Source organism: Drosophila rhopaloa, unplaced genomic scaffold, assembly GCF_018152115.1.
Source record: "Drosophila rhopaloa isolate 14029-0021.01 unplaced genomic scaffold, ASM1815211v1 contig_2, whole genome shotgun sequence".
In the NCBI taxonomy this organism is placed as follows: Eukaryota; Metazoa; Arthropoda; class Insecta; order Diptera; family Drosophilidae; genus Drosophila; species Drosophila rhopaloa.
In genome coordinates, this window is record NW_025335083.1 from 13,430,235 (window position 1) to 13,458,000 (window position 27,766).

At 40.6% G+C, this 27,766-nt stretch overlaps 4 protein-coding genes across 7 annotated transcripts; 2 read left to right on the forward strand and 2 right to left on the reverse strand.

Moving 5' to 3' along the window:
* Window positions 1-58: 58 nt before the first annotated feature.
* LOC108051725 (diacylglycerol O-acyltransferase 1) lies at window positions 59-10,666 on the reverse strand. Of its 3 annotated transcripts, none has more exons than XM_017133935.2 (10): window positions 10,598-10,666; window positions 6,678-7,054; window positions 6,493-6,621; window positions 6,340-6,431; window positions 6,219-6,271; window positions 1,505-1,613; window positions 1,304-1,447; window positions 932-1,242; window positions 598-870; window positions 59-536 (listed from the first exon to the last, which is right to left on the reverse strand). In XM_017133935.2, exons 2-10 carry the CDS (start codon window positions 7,025-7,027, stop codon window positions 303-305), a joined length of 1,695 nt encoding a protein of 564 aa, XP_016989424.1. In that variant the 5' UTR covers window positions 7,028-7,054; window positions 10,598-10,666; the 3' UTR covers window positions 59-302. The 3 variants fall into 3 exon arrangements, with proteins under 3 accessions (XP_016989424.1, XP_016989425.1, XP_016989426.1); XM_017133936.2 differs by lacking the exon at window positions 10,598-10,666 and adding an exon at window positions 10,232-10,468; XM_017133937.2 differs by lacking the exon at window positions 10,598-10,666 and adding an exon at window positions 9,893-10,155.
* LOC108051723 (exportin-2) lies at window positions 1,859-5,990 on the forward strand. Its single transcript, XM_044459457.1, has 7 exons — window positions 1,859-2,085; window positions 2,641-3,500; window positions 3,590-4,073; window positions 4,132-4,434; window positions 4,491-4,647; window positions 4,704-5,004; window positions 5,075-5,990. The coding sequence occupies exons 1-7, from the start codon at window positions 2,001-2,003 to the stop codon at window positions 5,810-5,812; spliced, it is 2,928 nt and encodes a 975-aa protein (XP_044315392.1). The 5' UTR covers window positions 1,859-2,000; the 3' UTR covers window positions 5,813-5,990.
* On the forward strand, window positions 6,045-27,766 carry LOC108051726 (trans-1,2-dihydrobenzene-1,2-diol dehydrogenase). The gene is made up of 5 exons (XM_044459458.1): window positions 6,045-6,206; window positions 25,612-26,028; window positions 26,579-26,858; window positions 26,918-27,164; window positions 27,221-27,766. The coding sequence occupies exons 1-5, from the start codon at window positions 6,143-6,145 to the stop codon at window positions 27,656-27,658; spliced, it is 1,446 nt and encodes a 481-aa protein (XP_044315393.1). The 5' UTR covers window positions 6,045-6,142; the 3' UTR covers window positions 27,659-27,766.
* On the reverse strand, window positions 11,597-21,053 carry LOC108051724 (extensin). Of its 2 annotated transcripts, none has more exons than XM_017133933.2 (3): window positions 20,637-21,053; window positions 16,230-16,526; window positions 11,597-14,234 (listed from the first exon to the last, which is right to left on the reverse strand). In XM_017133933.2, the coding sequence occupies exons 2-3, from the start codon at window positions 16,474-16,476 to the stop codon at window positions 11,854-11,856; spliced, it is 2,628 nt and encodes an 875-aa protein (XP_016989422.2). In that variant the 5' UTR covers window positions 16,477-16,526; window positions 20,637-21,053; the 3' UTR covers window positions 11,597-11,853. The 2 variants fall into 2 exon arrangements, with proteins under 2 accessions (XP_016989422.2, XP_016989423.2); XM_017133934.2 differs by having other exon boundaries at window positions 20,611-21,053.

The following is a 27,766-nucleotide window of genomic DNA, read 5'->3' on the forward strand; positions in this document are numbered from 1 at the left end:
TTAACACCAATTTTATTAAAAAAAACTCTTCTTAATTGTAATTTAAAACACATTTCAATGAGTTTAAAATTGGTTTTATTTACATGACACTTAAATTCATTAACAAATGCATTCAATAACAATCTATTTGAGTTTATCAGTACTACATGCATGTGCAAAAGTTATACAAAAATTTTTTGTATAGTGGCAATCACAAGTTTTCTTCTTAACTTGCATTCTGGCTTATAAATTACAAAAAGTACACGGACCCGACCGGTGCATATATTCCAATGGTATTCCACCAAAAAAATAATTTCTAAAATCTAACTGCCATAGTCGGTGCCGTTGAGTGAGTTCTTAAAATGCAGAACCACATAATCGTGATAGTAGGCCATAATGCACAAAGGCTGGCCGAGAATAATGGAAGCCCACACGATTATGTTGCCCATTCGGGGTCCCAGACGTTTCTCAATGGTTTTTGATATGGCCGAGAGGGGAATCTGACCCATCATTCCCATAAAGGCCCAGATCTTATAAGTTTGCAGAGGAACAGAAACCTAAAACATTTAAAATATTTAAATAAGAAATAAGTACAGATAAATATTTTTTAGCTATTACCAAATATTCATGGAAGAAAGCACTAAACAGGAAGACAATAGTAGAGGCCTGTCGCGAGGAGTAACCCATTTGGACCACTGGAATATAGAGATGACGCACACACCATCTATGAACTGGCATGTTCCAGGTTCGCCAGAACGTATCAATATTATTGGCATTCCACCAATCACAGTAAAAGTTTCGATCCGCAAAGTTCAGGAGCTCACCCACCGCATTTAGGAAGGAGTGGAACATTAGGTAGAAAAAACACAGCCAGCACAGGTGATTTGGTAACTTTAAAATTAGAAATTTGTTATATAGAGCTCAAGAATTAAAAAAAAAATCTTTTACTAACCGCCAGTTTAAGGAGTCGCTCTGTGGCTAGAGCCACATCCATGTTTGAGAACGGAATCAGAGAATTCCGAACCGATGGAATTATCCATTGTTGAAACAAAGCCATCACCACATTTACTCCAATCACAACCTCCAACAAACGCTTGAGCAAAAAGCGTTTACGCACGCGAGAGGTGCGTGGGAAATTCAACTCATAGCAGAGCGTGGGAGCACAAAGGAAATACAGGAGATCCCTGTAGGTGAGATTATCTGGATACTGCACCAGTTTGGAAACGTCCTCATCTTCTTCACCTCCATCCAAAACTCCATTTTCTAGATGCCAATTAAAGAATAGTTTGAATTTGAAATGAAAGTTAGTGCTAACATTTCTTACTCAGTTCGGCCAAAGTAATGCTGGGTCGTCGCTCCCGGGGATTCTTTTGGTAGTAAGTCTGACGGCACCACATATTTGTCTGCACATAGGACCAGAGTTTCAAGAACAACACAGAGTAAAAGAAGCAAACAGTTGAGGCACCCACTACAAAAATTGAGAAGTAGAAAAAACCTTTTTTATCATTGGAGAAATTGTACTTACTCAAACTGAAAGCATGTCCTTTAAGGTGAATGGTGACCACAGGCAGGCAAACAAGCACAACAATGTTTACTACCTGAATGAAGATGCCCAAACCCTCGGCAATGATTTCCTAAAAAATAGTTTGAGGTTTAAGATTAAATTTGGTATTGTATTAAAACTAATATAGAAATAGAATCGCCACTTTAATAATATTATCCTAAGCTTAATTCTATCCAATTATCAGAAGGAAATTTATTTTCAAATAAAACTATTTTAAATTCCTCACATAAATTTTCACATTTAAATTCTGAATCTATCGATGGGCAGTAACGGCAATCACTCCCATCACTAGGCGAATCGATAGCGATAGCCAGACCCAAGTTCCATTCGCAGATCTGTGAGCATTGTGTGCGAAAAGCCATTTGCGATTTCATTATATGTTGGAACAGTTTGGAGGAAAAACTCGCAAGTGATATAATTTAAAGCGAAAGGGACCCCAAAGTAGAGCAGACCCAAAATGGAAGTGACAGAGGCGAATTTGCAGTTGCTGGCCGGTTATTTACAGCAGACGCTGAGCGCCGATCCGAATGTCCGCCGGCCGGGTGAGTGTGTCTGTGGGAATGCGTGTGCTGACGGCACTCACACAGCTGCACATGCGTGTAGGGGTGCCGTTGTGTATGTGCGCGGGAAATGATTATTGGCGACGCTTAAAAAAATACGGTTTTTTAAGCCTATTGGAGGATTTTATACGTTTTCCAGACTTACGCAAGATTGTGAAATCAATACACATTTTAACTGAACAAAGCAGAGATTATCTGATATTGATATGACTGCTTCCAACCGAATGTTGTAAGCCGAAGTCCGTACTCTGCGTTTTAAGTCCTCTGTTTAAATTGAAAGTTCTTATATTTTAGCTACTATAGAAATGTTAAAACACGTGCCAAGATTCCTTCTTTAAAATAATAAATGGCTCCTTTTTTGTGTTTTATTAGGAACGTTCATTCCAATAAACCATTATAAGCTTTTAAGGAACAAAGCTTTTTTTTTAAGTATTTTTTTTTCTTCGCGCGGAGTCTTATGTTTTATGTTTTAAGGTATTATATTATGTATGTAGTTGGTTTTCTAATATGCACTATTTTTCTCCCCTCAATATTCAGCCGAAAAACTCTTGGAGTCTACGGAACTGCAGCAAAATTATCCCATACTGCTTCTCAACCTGATAGACAAAGCGCAAATGGACATGACCACGAGGGTGGCGGGCGCCATTGCCTTCAAGAACTATGTGAAGCGGAACTGGGCGGCCCACCTGGACAGCGATGGACCAGATCGCATTCATGAAAGTGACAGGAACACCATCAAGACCCTGATCGTAACGCTGATGCTCCACTCACCGGTGGCGTTGCAAAAACAACTGAGCGACGCGGTCAGTATCATTGGCAAGCATGATTTTCCGAAAAAATGGCCGCAGCTCATCGACGAGATGGTGGAGAGATTTGCCTCAGGCGATTTCAATGTCATTAACGGCGTTTTGCAAACCGCACATTCGCTCTTCAAGCGCTATCGCTTTGAGTTCAAGTCGCAGGCTCTGTGGGAGGAGATCAAATTCGTACTGGATCGGATGGCGAAACCTCTAACTGATTTGCTCCAGGCCACAATGCAGCTGACCAAGGTCCACGAAAATAATGCCGAGGCACTGAAGGTCATTTACGGCTCTCTTGTGCTGGTAAACAAGGTGTTCTTTTCGCTGAACTCTCAAGATTTGCCCGAGTTCTTCGAGGACAATATGAACACTTGGATGGGAGCGTTTATCCAGCAGCTGGCAGCGGATGTGCCATCGTTGCGCACTGGCGATGATGAGGATGCGGGTGTGCTGGAGCATCTGCGCGCGCAGGTCTGCGAGAATATTTGCCTGTATGCCAAGAAATACGACGAGGAGTTCAAGCCCTTTATGGAGCAGTTCGTAACTGCAGTCTGGGAGTTGCTGGTCAAGACCAGCCTGCAAACCAAATACGATGCGGTGAGAAAAAAGTTTGCTGCTTCTATTATTTATTCCACTATTTAATAAATTTTAATGTATTTTCTAAAACATGTATTTTTCCTTTGCAGTTGGTTTCCCACGCCCTGCAATTCCTCTCTGTGGTGGCTGAGCGTCAGCACTATCAGAACATTTTCGAAAACCCTGAGATACTAGCGCAGATCTGCGATAAAGTTGTCATTCCCAATCTGGACATCCGGCCTTCAGATGAAGAAATTTTCGAGGACAGCCCGGAGGAGTATATTCGGAGGGACATCGAAGGTTCAGATATTGATACACGACGTCGAGCGGCCTGCGATCTGGTAAAGACTCTATCCATTAACTTTGAGCAAAAGATCTTCGGGATCTTTGGCCAGTATCTGGAGATATTGCTGACCAAGTACAAAGAAAATCCGACTGCCAATTGGCGGTCAAAGGATACGGCTATTTATTTGGTCACATCGTGGGCATCTCGAGGTGGGACTCAAAAGCATGGCATCACACAGACCTCGGAGTTGGTTCCACTTCCAGAATTTTGTGCTCAACAAATTATTCCAGAACTGGAGAGACCCAACAGTAAGTGGATCGATCTTTATAATCTATTAATCTAATAACCATTTCATTTCCTTGACAGTTAACGAAATACCAGTTCTTAAGGCCGCGGCTATTAAGTATATAATGGTGTTCCGCAGCATTTTGGGTCCCCAGGTCTTGGCCAACTGTCTGCCGCAGCTTATCAGACATCTTCCCGCCGAAAGCCCTGTGGTTCATAGCTATGCCGCCTGTTCCGTGGAGAAGATCCTCACAATGCGCGATGCTAGCAATGCGATCGTGTTTGGTCCACAGGTGTTGGGTCCTCACGCCACTCAACTCGTCAGCGGTTTGTTTGCCACTCTCTCTCTGCCAGGATCCGGAGAGAATGAGTATGTAATGAAGGGTGAGTTTGAAACACAAATATATCCATTTCGGTTGAGTTAACAAATATCATTTTAGCCATTATGCGCAGTTTCTCGGTTTTGCAATCGGCCTCTATGCCCTTTATGGGGGTGGCACTTCCCCGGCTCACCGAGATTCTTGCCCAGGTGGCCAAGAATCCTTCTCGTCCAAATTTTAATCACTATCTCTTCGAAACTCTGGCTCTTTGTATCAAGTAAGTAACACAAATGTCCTCATTATAAGTAGTTTAATAATTACATTTCTCTACAGGATTGTTTGCCAGGCCGATGCCTCTGCTGTGAGCTCTTTTGAGGAGGCCTTGTTTCCTGTTTTCCAAGGCATCTTACAGCAGGATATTGTCGAATTTATGCCCTACGTCTTCCAGATGCTTTCCGTGCTGCTGGAAGTGCGCGAGGGCTCTGGTTCCATTCCGGAGCCCTACTGGGCCTTGTTTCCTTGCTTGCTGTCTCCTGCTCTTTGGGATCGGACGGGCAATGTCACACCATTGATTCGGCTCATCTCTGCTTTCATTAAGCAGGGTTCAGCTCAGATTCACGCCTTGGGTAAATTGGTAAGTAAACTTATGGGGGTATCGCAGGTTTAATTTTACTGATTCCAATTTCATATATTTGTTATTGCAGAGCGGAATACTTGGAATTTTCCAGAAGATGATAGCCTCCAAGGCTAACGACCATGAAGGTTTTTATCTGCTGCAGAATCTCCTTTCCTACTACCCCGCCGCTGAAATTCAACCCAATCTTCGTCAGATCTTTGGCCTGCTCTTCCAGCGTTTGTCTCTCTCGAAGACTCCGAAGTACATCAGCGGAATTATCGTCTTCTTCAGCTTCTATGTGATCAAGTACAGTGGCGGTCAGTTGGCTCAGATGATAGATGAGATACAGCCAGGCATGTTTGGTATGCTTTTGGATCGGGTGTTTATCACCGAAATGGGCAAGGTTCCTAAGGAACAGGATCGAAAAATGGTGGCGGTGGGTGTCACGAAACTGCTCACTGAGACGCCTGAAATGTTACAGCAACAGTACAGTGCTTTCTGGCCACGTTTGCTACATTCTCTCATCGATCTTTTCGAGCGACCACCTGAGAAGTTAAAGGGTCTCGAAATAGGAGAGTCTGCAGGCGTGGCAGAGGATCCTGATGCTGGCTATCAAGTGGCCTTTGCCCAACTCACCCATGCTCAGCCCAACCAGAAGGATCACCTGGCCGAGATCACTGATGCCCGCCAGTTTCTGGCCACCTCGCTCTCCAAGTTCGCGCAATCGAGAGCGGGAGAATTACCCACTTTGTTGGCACCCCTGGAGCCGGAGTATAAGCAAGTACTGCAGAAATATTGTGATCAGAGTGGCGTACGGATTGCCTAAGAAAACGAATGACTCCAAGCTCATTTATCGCAATCAAACCTCGCCATACATTCGCACTCTAATCTATATCGTACTTGATCACTCACTGCATGCCCGGTTTATTGTCATTAAAAAATTGTATCTTATGTATTTGTAAGTCTTGTAAACAATAAATAGTTATGTTTTAAAAATTTCGTAATTTAATTTTTTGATTGACTTTAAATAAGTAAAAGTAAACTCAAAGTAGCAAATCGTTTTTTGTCAGAGACACCTATAAATTTCATTAAATTCTGCCAAATTGTCGATATATTAGTAATAACTCGATATTATTTAAATTTAGCATATTAAACCATGTTCAAGCTAATAACGTGGTTCAAGTCCCGACCGAACAAATTAGGCGTTAGATGCTATCAAAGTGAGTACTCACCATTGCAAGACCTTTTTCCACAGCCAAACAGAGGGAAATGTGAACCAAAGAGTCTGGAAAAGAGGGAGATTTTACGGATTAAGAATGTGGGCTGGCTAATCTGTGGGATATGGGCACTCACAAATGCTCAGGATTAGGGCATTGTGACCCTCGCCTTCATTGTGACCGCTGATGAAAAAGAACCAGTCCAGGGGGTTAATGCGAATGCCATATCTAAGAAATTGGAATATGTATGTCAGAACTTATCTTTTGATTAGATTTCCTTCATATTTACTTGAGCAGATTCTCCAGACCTAATCGCAGACCTCCAATGCACAGCAGTAGAAATCCCCAGTTAACCAGTCCTGTAAAATTGGTAAAGCCTGAGCTCCAAGAAAACAGAGAATCTCGGGGTCGATGGATTCTAAAAAAGGTTTAACATTTAAATGGGTTTTTAATAGATAAATCTTCTTTACTCACGGTCTTCCAGGTTGTGCCTTTCGCTGTTTTTCCTCTTTGTTTGAAATTTCCTCTGCACGAGTCACACTTTGCGTTCTTCTATATCTCAGTTTCTTCTCGGATCCATTCGTTCCATTCCCATTCTCATCTTTATCCAAAACTTTGCGATACTGCCGCAGATCAATGGGATTGCCATGCTGATCGAAAAGATTTTGGGTTGACTTGCGGTTCCTCAGGCTGCTCAGGTTGTGTTCTGTAGCAGAAGCTGATCTTCTTAAGCGCTTCATGATTCCCACCCCACCAGATCCGCCGTTCTTGGTCGGTTCTGGTTTGCCGGCTCCCTTATCTTGGGGATCCTTATTGGTGGTCATTCTGTTCTAATAGTTATTGTCCCCTGTCTATAAAAAATTTCAATTTATGATGATTAGTCTTTGCTTATCGCACATTCTTTTTGCAATAAAAAATGTAATAGAACGATAAGATTTGTTTTGGTTTCCCTTATAAAGAGTTCAAGTACTTTTATTTTGACACAGAAATAACTCTGAATGGTTAGGGGCTATAATCTCCAAAGGCTTTACTTTAGCCGATAATCCATTGAACAAATACCCAACTCTGATAACATGTAATGAGGGTAATTAGGTTACACGATGTCTTAATCAAATATGACAACTCCTTTCTTAATATTAAGGGTTATCTTATTTTTGATAAGAACAGCTGAAACAATATTTATTCCAATATGAATGGAAATTAGTACAAGTACTTTTAACGTCATTTTCATGAAGATTATGAAGTGCTTGCAAATAAATGGGTCCTGACAGAGCCAGAAGCGATTCACGCAGTTATTGCGGTCAAAGTTCATTTGAATATGAAATTACTGATTAAGTAATCAGATACCGATTCGCATAGACATTGAACCCGACAAATTATAATGTGGTTTTGTTGCCTGATCTATAAGTCAACAGCTTCTCACTTGTGTCGTTTAAAACCAGTTGCAAAGTTGTTACGATCGTACTTGACATTACCTACCTTAGTCAAGATCGCATGTCAACTGGATGATCTTCAAATGGTAGGGCAAAAAAGTCGCAATAAAAATCATACCCTGCTTTTGCGAGACACCCGTCCCATTCATCTGACCCAATTAATTGATTTTCTGAAACCGGACAATTTTAATGGTTGGCTATATCTGCAAATTCTATTTTTGAATATATATCAGATTCTACTTAGAGATTTGCACTCACGTAACTTGTTTATAACAAACAACGAGTAGCAAGATACGATTAGAAAATTGCTGCTCTAGCTATTATCAAATATTTATAATTTCATTTTTTATATGCAAACAACTTTGATGACGAAGTCTCAGGATTGCGGATTGAATTCTTGACCAACAATAGCTACGTCGTTTTATGGAGGTAACCGTCGTACTTAATAGTTTTATTTGAGTAGTTTTTAATGACTTGTTTATTTGACATCAAAGTTCGATTACTATCGCTGCTTATCTCATATGCACATACAAATTAATTTAAAGTGATCGTACAGTGCGTTTCAATGTCATATTTAAAATACCTGGTTTCTAAATGTTGTAGTAATTAATTTATCAATTTTATTAAAGATCGCAATATTTAAGATTAAAAAAATCACAGATTTTTCTTTATTAATTTAGCAAGTACTCTGAGTGGGAATTTTTACAATGCAGAATTCTTGAATCGCTATCTTGTCAGTTTCGCAGTGTGCATTTAGTATTCCATTGGCATCAAGCACTAACTTTTACATAATTATTCAGTGCGTTGAACTGATCCAAGTGGAAAGAAATACATATAGTCCAATCGTACATTGCATGCAGAAGGATTTAAGTCGAGTCATCGTGACGCAACGTCATCCAGAACTCGAACTCGAAGCTCGTCATGGCTCATCAACAGAATGATGAGTAATGGCCAGGCTTTGGGAGCCCGAAGAAGTACGAGATGTAAATGCATTGTTCCAAGAGATACAGTAAAAAATGCATATAAATTTATATATTTCACATCCGCGTAAAAAAACATACAATGGAGTCCAACAGAGATGATCATTTTTGAGTTTAAATACGTCCGATACAAAATTCAAAAATGAATACATTCACAAGTTTAAAATATGGTTAATCAATTCTTAAATGTGCAAAGATCTTTACAAGATTTTTTAATTCAAATAAGAAAATCCGCCATACAACCAAAAAATATTTTACAATATTGTTCAAACAAAGATTTTAAATGATTTTTTATTTACGAATTGGGAACACATATTCAGATCACTAAAGTATTATTATTAATGCTATTATTTTGGCCGCTGCTGTTTGAATGGATATATAACTCGCATGGGGCAAAGAGAACAGAACCTGAATCGAATTGCCGCTGCGGTTTGACGATTAGTTTGTTGAACTTTGAGTTTAAATTTAAACCGATTAAGGTGGGGGTGCATCATTAACTGATGTTGGTTTGTCAGCCTAGTGCTCACTGTTAATTTATAATTAATGCACTCCCGCGGTAATGTAAAAGCCTAGGCCGACCTTAACATCTTACAAATATTTCAGACACTTCAGTTGTACTTGGTCGGATAATTACTGCCCGAACCGGTTTGTCACTTTAAATGGAAGAACTCCCTATAGCAGCGATCAAAGTAGGTCAGTAATTCAAGTGAATCCATCAACTGTAACGCTGAGCGTCTCCCGATCGACCGGCAATTGATAAAGGTTATCAATGCTGCGGTTCATAAACGCGAAGATTGCATAAGCCCCTCGTTATCATGTTGCCAGGGTAGACATGTCTAGCTGGGCCCTCTTCTAATCACAATTTCCCTGTCCCTTACAATGTAAAACGGATGCAGAGGAATTACAGTCGAAATTCTATAAGTCGAACTTTAAAATTGTGGCGTCTTTAGAGTATTTTTAAATAAATGTAAATGTAAAAATTTAAAAAATTTTAAATAAAATAAAAATATTAACTAAAATGTTTATAAAATTAAAAATGTTATATTATAAATTGTTATAATTTCTAACCATATTCAGTTGTAGAATATAAAAAGTTAGCATTAGGGAAGTTTGACTGTAACTCAAATATCGAGAGGAAAAAGACACGAAAATTCGCCGGCTGCTCTTTAATCAGAAGAAAACAACAATGGCCTTATCAGCCGTAGTCTGACATTTGCCGTGCGACTGATAATTTCTAATTGGAATGGAATTTGTTTTTCCAACAGGTCACACATACTCTCTCTTTCGTTGGCACTTTTTATCTCTGATCAGACGTATTCTCTGTTTGGGTTTTCGGCGTGAAGTGAACCGGTTTTTTGGCATAGAAGTTTGTTTGGTTTTTACTGTTTGGATTTTTCTGTTTGTTGGAGACGACGCCACATTTCGGAAATGTTTTTTTTTTTCAGGCCGAGTCGCAATGCCCGGATCAAGGTTATATAGACATCGAGCAAATATATGCACACACATTTAGCTATATAGGCATTATTACCGCTCATTCAATTCAAGGGTAGGAGGAGATAGTTTCACTAATTTATGATTTCTATACAATACGATTTGTTGTTGGCTTTTTTATCACCTAGGCTGCTGTTATCATAAAATTTAATTGCTTTTTGAGTCACAAAATTACTTAGCACGTGTTTGTTCACTTCTAGCTTTTGTCTTTCTTTTTGTCAAACTGAAACACATTTCCGTTTTATAACAACTGCATTCGCAAACTTCTCTTATTCGTTTAAGTTCATTACTCTTTTTTTTAACTCCAAACAAAAGCGAAAGTAAGAAAGAGAACGAAGATCGCTTCGCAGCGTAAACAAAACGCACAAAAAACTCTCACACTTGATCTTGAGTTATGTAGTTTTCGCACTTGAGCTCTGTGAACTTGAAGCGTATTTTATTGTTTATTTTTTGTTAATAATATATTATTTTGTCACTAAGTTTAGTACACCTTGAAAACAATTTAATCCAATTAGCGAGTTGTTGTCTCTTCGACGGCGAGTTCCGAACTGGCGCTTGGAAAATCCAATTGGAAATAAACAAAGTGGAGCGATAGGTCAGACGGCAGTGATGTCAGAATTTTAGCGGGAAACAGCTGCTTTTAGCGGGAAAAATGCATCAGGCAATAAAACCATATATACAACATTTAGAATTGATTGTTTTATGTAAGATTGGTACTGTATCCAAAAAATAAGAAGACAAAAAGAAAAAGGTAACCCAGACAATATATTTTGGGAAAATTTTCCTTACAAAAATTAACCTAGGAAAAGTTAACTCTAGACAACACATTTTTAGAAAAATTACCTTAAAAAAAGTATAGGTTGTTTATGGGTGTGCTTCATAAATTTTTTCCATCATATACACATTTTCCGAAATGATGCCAACACTGTTCAGCATTTATGTTATCGCTATCGAGCGGTGAACGATCGATGTTTACTGGAAAGAGCTTTCTACTTTTGGCGGTTGATTTGAACTTGTTGCATTGGATTTTTAAGATTTCTTGTATGTTAAAAAATGTGATTTGAGTCATTCAATGTGACACGCGGCGTATACTTTTTTAATATGAAAAACCAAAACAAGCTTTGGTGGAGGAGACAAGTAAAACGACCCATGTTTTTAAAGGTTTTTCAATTTTTTAAAAGTGGTCCGCTGTTTATGGAATGTTTACATTTTTGTCAAAATAAAATTCTTGAAAATGATTTGGAAATTAAATATTTGTATGGTGACACAACATTGTAATTTAACCGTTTAACCATATTATATTTTTTGATTAATTTATTACCATTTCTTTATTTTCATAAATTGAATTTTAAAATAATTACTTCTTTTTCCAATTTTTGGAAAAAGCTTACAAACGTAGAAGACCGAGCACCAGGTGGCGCTCTTGACAGATCCCCACAATAGATGGCGACATAAACTTTATTTTGATTTTCGCATTTATTTTTCAATTATTGCACACTTAATAACTAAAAAACGTAAGAAAATTTCAATAATTTAATGCTTAATTACACAACGAAAACTCTTTGCTCGAATTATATTGGGTATAGAATGCAATCACATTGTGATGCCAGCAGGGCCTAATAACTAACAACAAATAAATACAGATTCAATTAAAGCTGACTTATGTACAAGAACGTATTAGGCGTGAGAAAAAGTTTCTGATAGATTTGGTATAGAGCGCAGTTTAAGAAAAATGCTTATCTTGGGCTAATGCTGCTGTCGCCTTTCGTCGATCTCCCCGTCGTCCAGACCTTCGATTAGATCCTCCAAATCGTCTTCACCATCGTCGACATCATCCACAAATTGATCTATTCGTTTGAGCAAATTTTGTGACTCATCTGCCTCCGTCTCCTCCTCATCTTCCAGTTCACCATCGGTGGCCGTTTCATCATCTCCCTCCAGCTCCAGCTCCTCCTCATCATCAGTGTATTCCATAATATCGGTGACCCCCTCTTTAATCCGTGACTCTGGCAATTGATCATAGTCAAAGACCTGACGCGTTGCTCGCGGCGGTGTCTCAGTGGAAATCGGTGACCCTGGATCTTCGCCAGCTTCATCATCTCCATGGGTGTCATCTTCGAGCAGACTCTCTATGTTTCCCGCATTACTGGCAATCCTTGGTTCCGGTTGTTGGGGCAACAACTTGGTACTAACTGGCTTCAGCACGGTGCTCGTGGTGGAAGTGGCCAATGGAGGTGTCCCAGTGGATGAGGCGATCTCATGGGCATCTGAAAACATATTATCCAGCAGGCTCAATAGATCATTAACATCAGTGGGTGATTCTGGCTTTGGTTGTGGTGGATTTGAAGGAGTTGTGCTTCTGATTGGACCTTTGGTCGTTGTCGCCTTAGTGGTTTTGGTTGTGGTGGTTTTGGATGTGGTGGTTTTGGTTGTGGTGGTTTTGGCTGTGGTGGTTTTGGCTGTAGTAGACTTAGTGGTACTGCTAACCGGTGCTTTAGTAGTGCTGTAAACAGGTGATTTTTCCGGCGCTATTGTGGTCGAAGGCTTCGTGGTTGAGGGCTTGCTAGTCGTAGTCGTCGTTGTCATGGGCGTGGTTTTCGTGTGCAAATGTTTGACCTGATAGGACTCCACCGTTCCCCGCTTCTCATTGGGATCTGCTATCCTAACCACTGGCTCCCTCTTCGAGATAACCGGCACTATCTTTGGACTATGTGGATCCAATTCGTTTTGGCCATAAGTCTTCACCTTCGAATGACCCTCGATGATGAGGTACATGGGTCCTAGTAGGGGTTTCGGTGGTTGCTTGTAGTGGGAGAAAAGCGAGTCGGTGGTGGGTTCACTCGGAGCAGGAGCCACGGTGGGTCGCTGGGCCAGATTGCTCGTCTGGGGGATCAGCAAACGATTACTGGTTGGTGTGCTGCTGGTACGTTGATAAATGGGTGAAGTCGTCGATGTGGTCGAAGGAGTGGTTCCCACGGTGGCTGTGCTGGTCATCAACATGGGTCTAAACCTAGAGCTACTTGGTTGAGGAGTGGGTGTGATGTAGACCTCCGGCTGCAGTTCTTGTCTGGTGGCCACGGTGGGCACCACTACGGTGGGTGGTCCAGGCACAAAGGTCACTGGGGCGTAGGTAAACGGTGGGCGGGTTGAACTAATGCCAAAACCAACAGGTGGCAGTGGGTGATGTGGCTTGCTCGTACCCATCAGATATTTGGTAGCCGGCATTGTGGGCTTTACCTTGGGCTTGGACGTCACCACCACCTCCTTTTGCAACAGCTCATGCAGCCAGGGTTTCCTTAGACCTGTTTTGGGTCCACCTTGAAGTCCTGGCAGCGAGTTGGGCGAGTAACTCACCGATTGCTGGTGATGGGGCCTCGAAAAGCTATAACTGTGCATGGTTTCCTGGATATGTGGGTCTGAGTGACTCAAGCGATGTGGTGGTGGCATGCTGGTTATCCAAGGCGTTGAGGACGACAAAGAGGTATGGTGACCCATCCCTGGTTGATGGTAAATCACAGAGGAGGTTATCGCCTGTTTGGGCGTTGGCGAACTCATATAATTGAGGCTCATATACGAGGTGGGTGCCCCTGTGGCCATCATGCTGTGTCTATATTCCAGGTGAGGAACGGGGGAGGCACCCGATTTCATCATCATCATGGGTGGTGGCATCAAATGGGTGTGTGGCATGTGCTGCTGGGTATGCAAGTGGGGTGGAATATGTTGGGTTTGTTGTGGCATTTGTGGGTTATGTTGGCTATGTTGGCTATGTTGCTGTTGAGTGGGAGCATAGTAGCTTCTCCGGATGCCTGCATATTTAGCCTGTTGTTGCTGCTGCTGATGTTGGCTTAAGCCCACTGGCGGATACGAATGGGAGTGGGGCACCCTCACCCGTTCACTGGCCACGCCCAGAAGCAGAACCTCGCTCTTCGTCTTATTGCGAAGCACCTCCGGCGGTAGCTCCTTTTTCCTGGCCTCCGGATTACTCTGTCCCGTGCTGTTGTTCTCCGCCCAATAGCGAACTCGATCCAAGGCCGGCGGACTGTAGTCGTAGGTGGGGTCCTTTTGCAGGGGATCTCCGTGTCCAAGGGGACGCCACTCGTTGTTGTTGTTCGGATCCAGCCTGGGGGCTGTGGAAGAAAAGATGCCGGGATAAATGATTGAGTGCCGTATCAATTTACTTTTACATGTGCAGCTTTAATTGCCCCCCAAATGGCCGGGAGGCACCTGAGATGGAGATCCAGCTAGGAGCTAGGAGCTATGTGCCATGGCCACAGCCAGAGTCGGGCCAAATCATAACTCGTTAAAGTGTTAACAAATGTTTTTGTCCCGTCACTTGACCAAGTCGGCATCCTGGTTGCTCAAAACGTGGGGAGTTCAACGATTTATAGTTTTAATGAATTGTTAAATTGTTTGTTAATTTGTTTTGTACCCCATTTTTAAATACACATAACTTATTGTAAGATAGGAAAGTGCTTGCATAGGTTGGTATAGGTATTCAACTAGTCTAGGAATTGTGAACCTAACAATGAATACTAAAACGTACCACGTATGGTTACAATAAAAATATCCAAATGCAATTAATTTGTGTTTCTAGAATTTTTAAAGAGTCACAAATGTCACTGTTTTTTAATGGAAACTACTGTAGTTACCATAGAAAATAATCCTAATGAGAAAACATTCGATACTTATTAAACTTCCCTCGTTTCTATCCGACTTCGATCGCTTTTGAGCAGTTTTTGCATAAATTGATTTTAATGCCCGCGGACAGTGTGCAAGATTGGAGCTCCAGTCGATTGAACCCGACGCTTGTGCCCCAACCCCGGATTGGATGAGCCGCTTAGCTCCCCGCCATGTGGCTCCTAATTAAGCCAGAGTCAGAGGCCAAGCCGCCAAAATTTGTGAGCTCCAACGCCCACCTGGCACCCAGCACTTGGAGGCACCTTCGCCGGCAGGCGTTGATCAGTGGGGGCCACGACCAAGGCAATCAACACGGCAAACAGTCAGACAGCCCGACACAAAGTCGCATTGGACCCACTTGGGCCTACTTGGACTTCGGGTCGGATTGGCTTAGCTTGGCTTGGCTTTGCTTGATTGACTGATCAACGGACTGAGGAAAAATAAATGGCAGAGGCGGCGAAGGCGACGACTGCGAATGCGGAGGCCTGATAAATTATTAGCTAAAACCAGACAAATCGCTTTCCATTTGAGCGGTTGCGAAGGCATGCGGAGCTATAAGCTCCCAGCTCCTCGACGTGAGGACATGCACTTGGCACAAGCGGAAATGGCCACTCATGCATCTTGATCTCCTTCTGGCAATTGGCTTTTAATACGCTTACCCAAAAGGCTATTGATTTTCTTTAGCTTATATTTTCTTTAATCTTTTTCTATTGATTTATATTATATCTTTTACCTTCCCCTTTTTTGACAACTATTTTGAAAAGATTTTTAAAAATTTCAAATATTACTTTTATATAAACTATTTATTTCTTTTTAAATAATATTCCCTTTTTTAGAAATTACGATTACTATTCTAATGTTATGAAAAGTAAAGCAGATTTTTGTCTTGTTTGTAAAAATTCATCAATAACATTTACAACAAATAGTAATATTAATGTATTTGAGTAGAATATGAGTTTGTTATTTAAATTACATTTGCACTTAAATTTTTAAATGCAAGCAATTTTTTTTATCCGAAAAGAAATTTTCAAAGAACTGGACAGATAAAATCTTCTTTCTGAATAATATTTAAGGGTACTTACAAGGTCGATTTGCCCTTTCCTTTCAATAACATAATGGGTGGGCGCGCGCTGCCTTCACTGGGTAGCTCACTTTACTCGGAGCCACTCCAATCCCACCCAATCGAGCACATGCATCTGTATCCCATTTATCCTTGCATAATTGCCTGTGACCACGAAACAATGTTGCCAGACGATTTTCACTTTCATTCGCATTAAAATGCCTCGCATGATTGCGTTCAAAATTGTTTGATCTCCTAATGCTGGCCATTAAAATAGTGCCCACTCTCCGCACCCAAGCACCCAATTATGTTGGCGAAACAAAATCAAAGTGCAAATCTTTCATATTTTTCATTTCGCTGCGGTTGATGTTCGTTGTTCGCTCACCTGTTGTCGCACCGGGCGTCAGACCAGCCCCATCCTGACTGGCATTCGTCTTCGTCTTGGTCTTGGTCTCCAAAGCCTGAAAAGTCTGCGTCTGCGTCTCCGTCTCCGTCTGCGCCTGGGATGTGGATGCGGTTGTTGATTGAGCCAAAACCTCGATCACATGGCCGGAGGCGACTCCGAGGAGCAGGAGGTGGAGCAGACCAAGTATCGTAACCAAATCGCGGCTCTTGTGGCGTTCACTAATCATCGTTTGGCTCGGTTCGTTGATCGGTCTCTCGGGTTTTTTTCACGTCTTATCTGGAATTTTGTTAAATTGTTCAGTTTCGGTTATGACTCGCTGATGATTTAATAGCCACATCGATTGTGTACGCCGAACTTGATCTGTGCAATTTTTAGCCACCGCAATTGATTCTTAACTATTGGATAACGGACGTGAATGAGGAAGTTTGGCGGTTGTTGCATTGCACTCACTTAACAGGTTGTTATCCAGATTGCTTACCAGTTAATTTAGAGCTGCTATAAAAATTCAGGTAGTTTTTTAGTTATGATCATAAAATGGAATGCCAGTTTAATATAAACTAAAGAGTAAAGAAAATTAACCTTTCACTCAGCACGGCTTATAAATGAACAGGTATTAAATTGTAAATTGATATTACAAATCGGATTTTAACGAGGGTTAGGGGAATATCAATGAAGAGGATATATAAAAGGCGAGGATAGAGCTGATATTCACTAAAAATAGGAAATTTTAGGACGATCATATAACGGGAAACTAATGTCTTAGGACACGAACTTGAAACATTGACAAATATATTTAAATATAGATGTACAAAAGCTTAGATAGAGGATACCTTCGTAAAAAAAGGAATACTTTCTTAAGTTAAGTAAAATATTAAAACATAAATTTTGAGAAAAGATTCTTAAAACAAACAAACAAATTAATACAAAATATAACAAACTAAAACAGATTTAAAGTGCGAAAAACTATTTTTTGATAGATATTAATCACTAAAAGAGTTAGTTAAATTTTTTATATGTTAAATATACAATTTTTTTTAACAAGACAATTTTATTATTGTGAGCATAAAAATTCGCGATTGTTGAAGAATACTTTTTATTACAATTCACAATCCAAAAGAATATAATACCTTTGGCAAACCTAATACAAATAATATTTATATAGTAACGGATATAACAATATCCACAGATTTGATAACAAAATTCCAAACTCTGCATTAAACAAAGTCTCTGTCTGATTTAAGACGCTCCTCCTGTCCAGCGACAACTTCCCTGATCGCAGAGATTGATACGATTAATTCATAATTTATGGCATTGTGCGGCGGAGGGCAGAGGGGCAACGTGACTGACCAGAAAACTCCCTGGAGACCGAAGATCGGCGACCTGGGTGGGCGGCGGCTCCTCTTCTTTGGCTTTCTTTCTTCTGCATTTCCTCTCGAAGATATGTCCTAAGGGCTTCTTATCATCATCTCCCTCCTTGTATTTTTTTTGCGAATATTTCTTTTCAGCCTGCGCTTGCCGCGCAATTCGTTCCCATCGAAAGTGAAATTTGTGCTTTTTGATCATAAAAAAAAATTTGCATTTATTTCGCAGCAGCTCTACGGGTTGCTGTGATTTTTTTTTGCCGGCTTGCTGCTACGGTGTTTGTTGTTGCTGCAACTCGCTCGGCGGCAATCGTAAAAATTAACTTGATTACTACACGCATAAATAAAGCCATTAAATGGCAAACATCTCGCTTATGACGGCAATTAAAATCAAATAAAATTCGCCGACGGCCAAGAAAAGTGGGCGGGGTGATGATGGCCTTGCAATTGAATATAATTTGGCCCGGTCAACTATTCGAAAAACCATTTTCCATTGGCCACTAATGATGGACACAATTTCCCCCAATTTTCCACTGGTCAACCGCTTCCTCTACCGAAATTATTGCAATTTTATGTGGTAGGCCTAACGTGTTTGGTCGCTCTCGTTTCGTGTGAGTTATTTAATTGTCTTTATTGTCTTACATTGCATTTACATAATGCTTTTAATTACGCATAATTTCTGTGTTATTTAATTTTATTGGCTTTACATGACAAGAGAAATGAGTTGTTCGCTAAGTGAGTGTTGAAGTTAAGTATGATGTGACTAGTTGATATGCAAATTATATGTATTTTATGCAATCATCTATCCAAAAAATGTGGAAAAAAATAAAAATTTTTTAAAGGGTTTTTTTTAATCCAAAACTAGTGAAATACAAAGACCAAAAATACTTTTCAGAGCTAATTAATTAAGAAGCCTATTTAGTATTTAATATACAAATGAAACTTATTAGTTATTAATATTTATTCTTTAAAACATAATGTTTTTTTATCAATTTGTGAAATGTTCATGTAATATAATCTTATCTTTCTAATTTTTTCACAACTAATAAGCCAGAGTACGCTCTTAAATTTTTTATGTTTTAACCAGATTAAGGACTCGTTTTGAAATCATTTTAGGCGTTATATTATTACACTTGTCGCAATAAAAGTAGAGCGTTTTATTCCACAACTTTCAAGTAATTCACAGGCCTTCGAACCCTCCGATTGCCAACGATCGAAAAACCCACGCCATGTCAAAACTATATGAACGCATCAGCTGGATGGCCCCCTATCATAAATGCATTCCAAGCACTTTCGATCGGTGTATCTTAAAAGCCGGCACTCAGTCACTCAAACGCTGCCCACAACATGGAACCCAAAAGGCTCCAGAGGAGACCAGTGGAGGCACTGAGATCGAAAAACACCGCGACATGGAGATGGAGTGAGAGATGCACTCGAAGCGACAGCTGTTAAGTGGACGGCTAAGCCAATGTGTGTAAAAAGGCAGCTATAAAAAGCCGATGAGCAAGCAAACAGACCAATAAATAGACAAACAACCGAAGCAGAGACCAAATATCCATTCAAGTGCGCGACACTTTTTATGCCAGCAGCAGCGGCAGCAGCAGCAGTGGCAATAACAACCAGCAACTATCAACCGGCAACCTGCAACCTGCAGCAGCAACACAAGCAACAAGAAACTGGCGCACAGAGATGCATACCAACATGGCAGCGTATTAGCCAAAGACAAATACTAATTGCAGCCAAAGCAGCTGCCACAGAAGCCACTGCCACAGCGGCAACATTAGCAGCAACCTCAGCAACATCAGCAACACCAGCAACATCAACAGATGCATCAGCAGTTGCAGCTTCGGTGTTTTGTTGCCGGCAGTTAATTTCATTTAAAGAATGTCATCTTCACTTTAAGTGAAAGATAAATGCGCCGAGTGGCCCGGGAGTGCCTGGAAAATCAAGTGGCTGCCCTTTCTCTCCTTGCCTTGAATCGCATCTTTCATTCTGTACACACGGCGTATGAGTGATGCCCGTTTGTTTGTCTACTTTTCGTCGGCATAAGCGCCAGCTTAAACTCCATTCAGCGTCTTAATTCTTTGCGCAAAGATGCATGATCGCAAAAGAGAAGAAACATTCGATTTCGCTGGCGAAGAAAGGTGGAATTTATGTGCAGCATCCGCAGTCGTGGATTATACCATTGAAAACCGAGAGTTGATTGATGGAAAATGCGTGAAAACGACCATAGACAATGAATCGTGACCAAGTGTTGCAAGTGAAATGTTACTTTGGCTGTTCCTAAACTGATATGAACACAGCTTGATTTTATTTATTTGCTTATTTACTTAAACTAAGCCAAACGTACATCCCAAAAAGGAAAGAAAACATTTTTACTTTGGTGAAAATGAATTTGTTCAACAGTTTTCTTTAAATCCTTTTATGATATTGTTTCTTCCTACAACTCGTTTATGGTTAACTATTCGAGGTCGTTAAATGTTTCTGTAAAATCAGCACTTTGAAATATCATATAGCTAAAAGTTAAATGTGTACATACGTCAATTTGTGATACATTTATTGAGCAATAAAAAAAACATCTGAAATCACGTTAACATTATCCTCAATGATTAATCACGTTGTTTAATGATCAACTTTATTGCTTAATGAACACAAATCACAATGAACAATGATCAGGATTTTCTGATGACACGTAGGCTTATTCGATGTTAAACTTAGTAAACATACTATCGAGCCAAGTGGTCGTTTATTTTTATTTAATGACTTTTTTCAAACGATATTTTATGGTCTAAAGTTTAAACTCCAAGTAAATAAAATAGATTTGATTTCTTGTATTCCTTACGCCCATGTTAATAAATTTTAATATTAAATACCATATCCTCTTTTAATAAACCTTTGAAACACCTAAAATATCGCGTATATTCGGGTAATTTCTTTTCCAATCGATTTGTTCTCCTACTTTCACAGGCTTACACAATCTAAGCAGGATCTTACATCACCTTATTTTTCCGGCCAATCGGCTTACCATTCAATGCCACTGGCACAGGAACAAATATATCCACGATCTCGCGAATAAGCGTTTTAAAATCTGTTGGTTTTTTTTTAATCCTTTCGAGGCGGCGATTGTTTGCCAACTAATTTGCAGTCATTTCCTTGCCGACAATTGTCACAAATCAATAATCAAACACAAAGCCACACGGCCAGACAGCGAGGCTGGCCAGAAGACATTTCTTTTCATTCAGTAAATTTCACTTTTAAACGACCAGCGCGACCGATGAAGATAGCAGCTCTTCGAGCTTCTGCCGTCGAAACCGAAAGACATTCGCACGGCCTCGGGTTTTGGGACAAGACCTGGGATCTTTATGGAGGAGCCAGAGTTTCAGGGGCTTCAGGTTTTCTTCGGTTCGCTTCGCCAGTGCCAATAGTGCATCCGTTTCAAAACGCGTCCGTTTGTTAACTGATTTCGCGTGGTCTTGGCCAAAACTCAAATTCGAAACTGTTAAAAGCGGCTGAGACGTCGACGGTGGCAGCGACTGCGACTGAGATTGCAGGTACAACGAACCAGCTAAAAAGCGAAGCCTGCACTTGTCTTCGTGGTGTTGCTGCCGTCGCATCGCTTTTGACCAACGCTTTTGGCCAAAGCGAATCCATAAACACACGCGTCGCAGTCGCAGTCTAAGTAAACTGCGCAGCCGGCTTCGTCACCAAAGTTGTCGTCTTTTCGCTTTTGTTGCTGCCTGTTTGGCGATGGTTGTTGCCGTTGTCCAAAGCCAGACTCACTTTTCACTACCTGCAACATGTTGCCGCTGTTGGCCCAGAACTCTGATTATGTTTGTCTTTTTTTAGAATATAAGCCTAAGATCCTAGAATTCTTTTTTGCATTTAGGTCCCCAAAAGCATTATAAATTCCCATTTATTGCTAGGAAATTTGTTATAGTAAGAATGAATTTTACCTGATGTTGTCCTTAACCATTACATTTTTGAAATGCAAACCTTTAAAAAATTTTAAGACTACACAGATAAATCAGTACGGTGGGTTATATTTTCACCTAAGTTTATATTACTCACAATAAGTTGAATTACACTTAATTGGTTTTTTGTTTGCTGCCGGGCAAGAATGTTTTGTTCCAGCTTTCTTGAACTTTCGCTTTTCGCCTCCACCTGTTGCATAAAAACCGAAAATCTTTTGGCTAAATAAATTTCTACTGGCGGCGAACGAATCGTAAAATATGTTAAATGCTTTGGGCAGCAAAAACAATTGGCAATAGTCATGACATGACTGGCTGTCAATTGGCGTTGCTGTTGCTGTTGCTGCTGGGCGTGTGCGTAGTTGAGGGGAAGATGAGAGTGAGCCGACGAACATGCATACGAAACTCGTCAGCCGGACAAAAAGTCAAAGAAAGATTATGCTGTCGCTTGGCCACAGAGCCTCCCTTTGTCCCCTTTCTCCCAACATGTTGAAGGTGTCAATTAAGTGGCAATGTTGCAAAAAGCTCGAACAAAAAACGTAAGGCAATTCAAAAGACTTTGGCAACGAACTTGACACATGACTTTCACAACTTAGAATGGCGAAATATGCAAATATCTATGCGTACTCTTAAATATCTATGGTTACAGAATATTAAATGTTTAGCAATCATTCCACTTTCTTTTTAAGTTTGCGGAAGTTTTTGTTGAGAAGTAATAGGGTTTTGGCTAACTGTCTAAATAAAGCTGCTGGAAATAAAGAGCAATTGCTTATGGTATTTTTAACACTTAGAACAAACTATCATAATTAAAATTGATTAAAAAACACTTTCTTCCAAACTAGTAAATTATAAATCAAAATTATATATTAATTTCTTGTTTTAGATTAAAATATATAAATTACAAACCTTGGGGTGACAATAATATAACTTACTGATTTATATTTCAAAAATGTTAAGTTTAAAGAAATAATACAAGATTTCCAGACACTACAATCATCATTTGTTAATAAATCAAATCAAATGACATTTAATTTATTTTGTAAATTAGTATACGATGAAATCAAGTCAGAGTAAGTACCAAATCATTGCAAATCATTTCGCTGTACCGGCGTTAATCCCCCCGCCGTAATTTGTTCCTCCTCTAAATCACCAATTGAGTTTCCTCAGTCAGTTGGTCATTTGGCCAGGCTCGTTAACTTGTTTCTGTGGCCACTTGCAAGGCCATCGCGCCATCTCAAGTGCAGCATTTGCCAAAACACCCCCGCCTGCGACTGGGAACCCCCTTAATTAGCGCATGTGTGTTGCATGCGACCGGGTTGCATGCGGCCAGCTATCTGGCAGCCCACTCAGCCGTGTAAATTGTATCAATAAATTTATTGATTTCAACTGTTGCTGCTGACTTGTTTAATATTTTGCGACGATTTATGTTGCAGGCATGCAAATTTTAGTATTTATTTGCTTTGTCGGTGCGCCAGAGGAACCGGCGGCAACTGGGGGACCAAGATGACGCGGCCACGGCTTTAATGAACATGTCGTCTCCGCCGTGTCGTCGCTCTCGGGAAAGAGTCATCAAAAGACACACGCATGGCAAATTTGTGTGCTCCGGCTGTCAGCTCTTGTCGCCCTCCTTCTGCCCCATAGTCTCCTCATGGCATCACACTACAAATAATAGTCAATGTCATTTTCAAAACATTTTTTAAATATATAACTTGAGTTCTTAGTATGATACCAACCAAATTGGAACTAAGGATTGCCATTAACAATAATCAGTAAAACACAAAATAGGGAAGTCTTACAATTGCTGTTTTAAATATATGTTTGTGTGTTTCTCATTTTTGGTCACAAATCAATTTAAAAAGCGAATTCAATTTATAAAATATTTGTATTAATTCATATTTCTTAAGCTATCCTCAATATGTAACAGGATCTGGGGAAGATACTATGAAAGTCTAGGGGAAAAATATAAATTCTGGACTTGGATGGAAAAGAACAATAGAATATTTAAGCATACCTTGTTTCTAGAAAATCTAAATTATTAATTAATGAAAATTTTGCACTAATTTGTACAAGTGCACCTCTGGGTCCTGCTCGTGCCCGTGTTGTTTAATGACAGAAATTAGGCAACCTTTCACTGGCACATAATTTCACCCACATACACACTTGCACTGGCTTATACAAAGACATTTCCGGCACTCGGCGAGAGTTGGTTTGTTTTCTCATTTTCGGTTTTTGGTTTTCGGTTTTTGGACCGTCTGCACACCCATAGAACACTTTCGTTCATTGGCCAACCGACAACGCGCCTCGCACACACTTTTATCGCTTTGCATTTGGGGTTAGGGCAATTTCTACGGCCATCGCCTTGCCACTTGCACCGCCTGCCATGCATGCCAAATCAGGTGAAAAGCGCTGCCCGCGCGGACGTCGCCCGGTGCATTGCTAATTAGATAAACAAATTTTTGTTTTTTGTTGGGACGCGCCGTCAACAGTCGAACACAGAAGCGGACACTCGCCGCTGGACATTGTTGCACGCACTCGAGTTATTGAAAAGTGAAATAAGCCGGGAAAGGTGACAACAACTACTTAAGACAAATCGAATGCCGAATGCTCTTTTACTAGAATAGAGGATAATAAATAGGTACTACAAAAAATACGTTTAATTACTTTAAAATTATCAAATTAAATCGATACCTACCTACTGATATGGTTTCTTCCGGCTACGCCTATTGATATCTTTAATTTTCCTAAGGCTTTTAAAAAATCATAAAAATATAATATTTACAACTATATTTAATATTGCTGCAAAGTATCTTTATGACAGTATCCATTAAAGTGGGGACGAGAAAACTGCTATCCATCATGAGCAAAGCTATATACATTTATAAAAGTTTCAATTGAAGCTTAACACTTTGCTTCTGAAATTTATTTTTAATCAATTAAAATTATGTTTATGGCGAAAGTAAGCAAAATATTGTTAAATCGATTTCTCCCTGCTGATAAAGTACAACCACTCGCCAAAGTGAGGCTACCCATCCAGCAGGTACTCCGGTGATAAATACACAAACAGTCCAATGCTTAGTTTCTAAAAAGAAAGTGAAATTCGAATGCGGACAGAACGAAGCGCAAAGTGCGCAGCCCAGGCAGGTCCCAACATGGCCAACTTGGCCAGGACCAGGCCAATACGACAACAACAGAAAAAACAAATCCAAGCGGCCAAACAAAACCTGACTGAGCTGCAACGAACGGCAGCGAGTCATTCACAACTTGTGATGCTAAACAAATATGACTAATTATGGAGGAACTGACGCACTAAACAGCGCCACATAATGCGCCCGTCGTCTCGCTTTTCGACGTAGATGGTCCACGGATGGCCCGGAGTCCGGACCGGTTGCCGGCGGCCAAATCCAACACCCGCAATTTCGCCAGTTCGTGGAAAAGCGCTCGATTGTATGAATGAAATGCGTTTTACGCGACAAACTTGCCACCGATCGCCACTGGCGGTTTATACACACGAAAAAGATATGCTTGTTTCCATCAAATAAAGCTAAAAGAAAAGTTTTTGTTTATGAAAAATTAATTAAGTTTTATTAAACAATGATTGCTAAAACATTTTTCATTTGATTAAGAACGAAATAAATTATTTTTACTTATCTCAAAATACTTCAGTGTGCTTTAGCCATTTCTTGATAAAATCTTTTAGAAAAGCCATTCTCAATCGCTATAAAATATTAATAAATATCGTCAAAATGAAGGTAAAACTCTCAACTGCAGAATAAACTAAAAAGACCCAAAATATTTTAATTATCTAAACATATTTTTAAATAAGGAAAGTAATATTTTTTTACAAGTTTTTTGTAACCTCCTTTTTATAATATTCTCCTAGGAAAATTATTCCAATTTTTGGTTTCGTTTTCACCTGCTAGTGGAGCAATGAATAATTTAAAAAAAATGCACTATCTTATGTTTATAAATATATTTTTCCGAGTGCAGTTTTCTCTGTACACGGTGAGTAACATAACCCCTTCCACATCCCAGATCGCCTGCCCACTGGCCGTGCCACACGCCCATCTTGCGGGACGGACGGCAGGCGGAGCCGATTCGGATTCGTTGGAGGAGACATTGGCGACCACAACATGTGGCGACCCCGCCCCCGCGAGCTGCACATCAATCGGTTTCCCTGCGCCAAGACCGAGTCCAAGGCGGGGTCAAAGGTGGTGCAGGGCGAGGCCAAGTGGGCGGTGGACGAGGGGCCCACGCTGCGCTGGGGCATTGCGCCCGTCAGTCTGATGGCGGACGACTTTGCCGCCGCTCTGAGTGTCCTTCCGGAGCAGCACCACCGCATCGTGTCCTGCGTGGCCGCCTACCAGTCGCACGCCCTCGCCTTCGCCGATCGCCATCACGTGGAGAACGTGTACACCAGCTTCGAGGATCTGGCCAAGTGCCCGAATGTCGGTGAGTTTCCATATATGTTACTTTTGGCAAAGTGAATCAATTTATTTCTTATTCATGGCGTATTTTTCACCATTTCACATTGGCAATAAGTAATTTTGTTTTTTTTTTCGTTATTTAATTTATTTGGGATATATATATAATTTAAATCTACGAACTTAAGAGAATTTGTAACCAATGGTTCGGTCATAAAAATTAAAATTAAATTAAGTCTTTATCTTTTATTAAATTTAAATCGAAGAACTTAAAAATTTAATTTTCCTATACTTGGTAATGTTTATTTGTGTTTAATTATAAAATATAATAATACGAAAAAAATATTAACTTTATTTCACTTTAGTGATGTAAATTGTTTTTGTTAAAACCCTCATGGCGGATAAGTAATTTTTCGAAATTTTCTCAAAACCTATCTTTAAATAAAGCCTTTTAAAATCTATGATCCAAATTTTAAAATAATAAATTAGTTTTTTATTTTACATTTGAATGTAATTAATTAAACTGTTTCTTCTATATCTTCTGAGCCCCTATTTCTTATCACTTTGTTTAAGCTCAGACGTTGTGTACATCTCGCCGCTGAATCCGCAACACTCGGAACTGTGCCACCTGATGTTGAATCACGACAAGCACGTCCTGTGTGAGAAGCCGCTGTGCATGACGGAGGAGCAGGTGACCAAGCTGCTGGAGAAGGCGCGGGCACGGGGTCTCTTCCTCATGGAGGGAATGTGGCCGAGATGCGTGCCCGCCTATCATTACCTGCGGCACCAGATCCTGCGGAATCGTCTTGGAGAACTGAAGCATGTCCACTGCACTCTGGGATTGCCCGTTTCCCAGGGGTAAGTGTATCCTACTAGCCGAATCTATCTTAACTGGTCTTGAATCTAATTAATCTTAGGAGACTCTCACTTTACGGCGGAGTCACTAGTGACTTTGGCGTCTACGGCATGCAGCTGGCACTTTGGGTGTTTCGGGAGGTGCCCCGCTGCCTCAAGGTCAGTGGCAAGGTCAACGCGGACCACGTGGACGTGGCCGCCGATATCGAACTTTGTTTCACCCGCGGCAAGAGGGCCTTCATCGAGGTCAGTTCGGAAAAGAAGCTTAGCAATCAAGCCATTATCCATGGCAAAGATGGGTCCATTAAAGTGAGTAATAAGGGATGTCCATTCAATGCAATATGCATTCATTTCTTTCTTCCCAGATGAACAACTACTGGTGTCCCACACGTCTTATCACCGAGGAGGTGGACTATGAGTTCCCATTACCGGGTGGAAAGCAGGTGCCACCCACCCACTACCACAATCGACTGGGCATGTGCTACGAGGCCGAGGAGGTGAGGAACTGCATCCTGAAGGGCAGCAACGAAAGCGACGACTTCAGTCACAGTGAAAGCCTCCTGCTGGCCAATCTAATGGACACCATCCACGCGGAACTGGGTGTGGGTGAATTTGCCATTCGCAAGCAGGTTCCCGATCTGCAGCGACAGATTGAGGAAGTCCAGGATGTAGTGGCGGATCCCGAGGAACTGGCCAGCGAGACGTGCCGCGTGTTGCAGGATGTCAGCACTTGTGGAACTCTGGAACCCAACCAGAAAGAGAAGCCCGATCAGCTCAGGCCCAAGGTCATCGAATCTCCCTAAAAGTGGAAAATGTCATATGGCACTGTCACCAGTCTATGTATAATTTGTTAAGAAGAATATATATAGGATTATATATGTTTTTAAATAAAATACAAAAGTAATCACTAA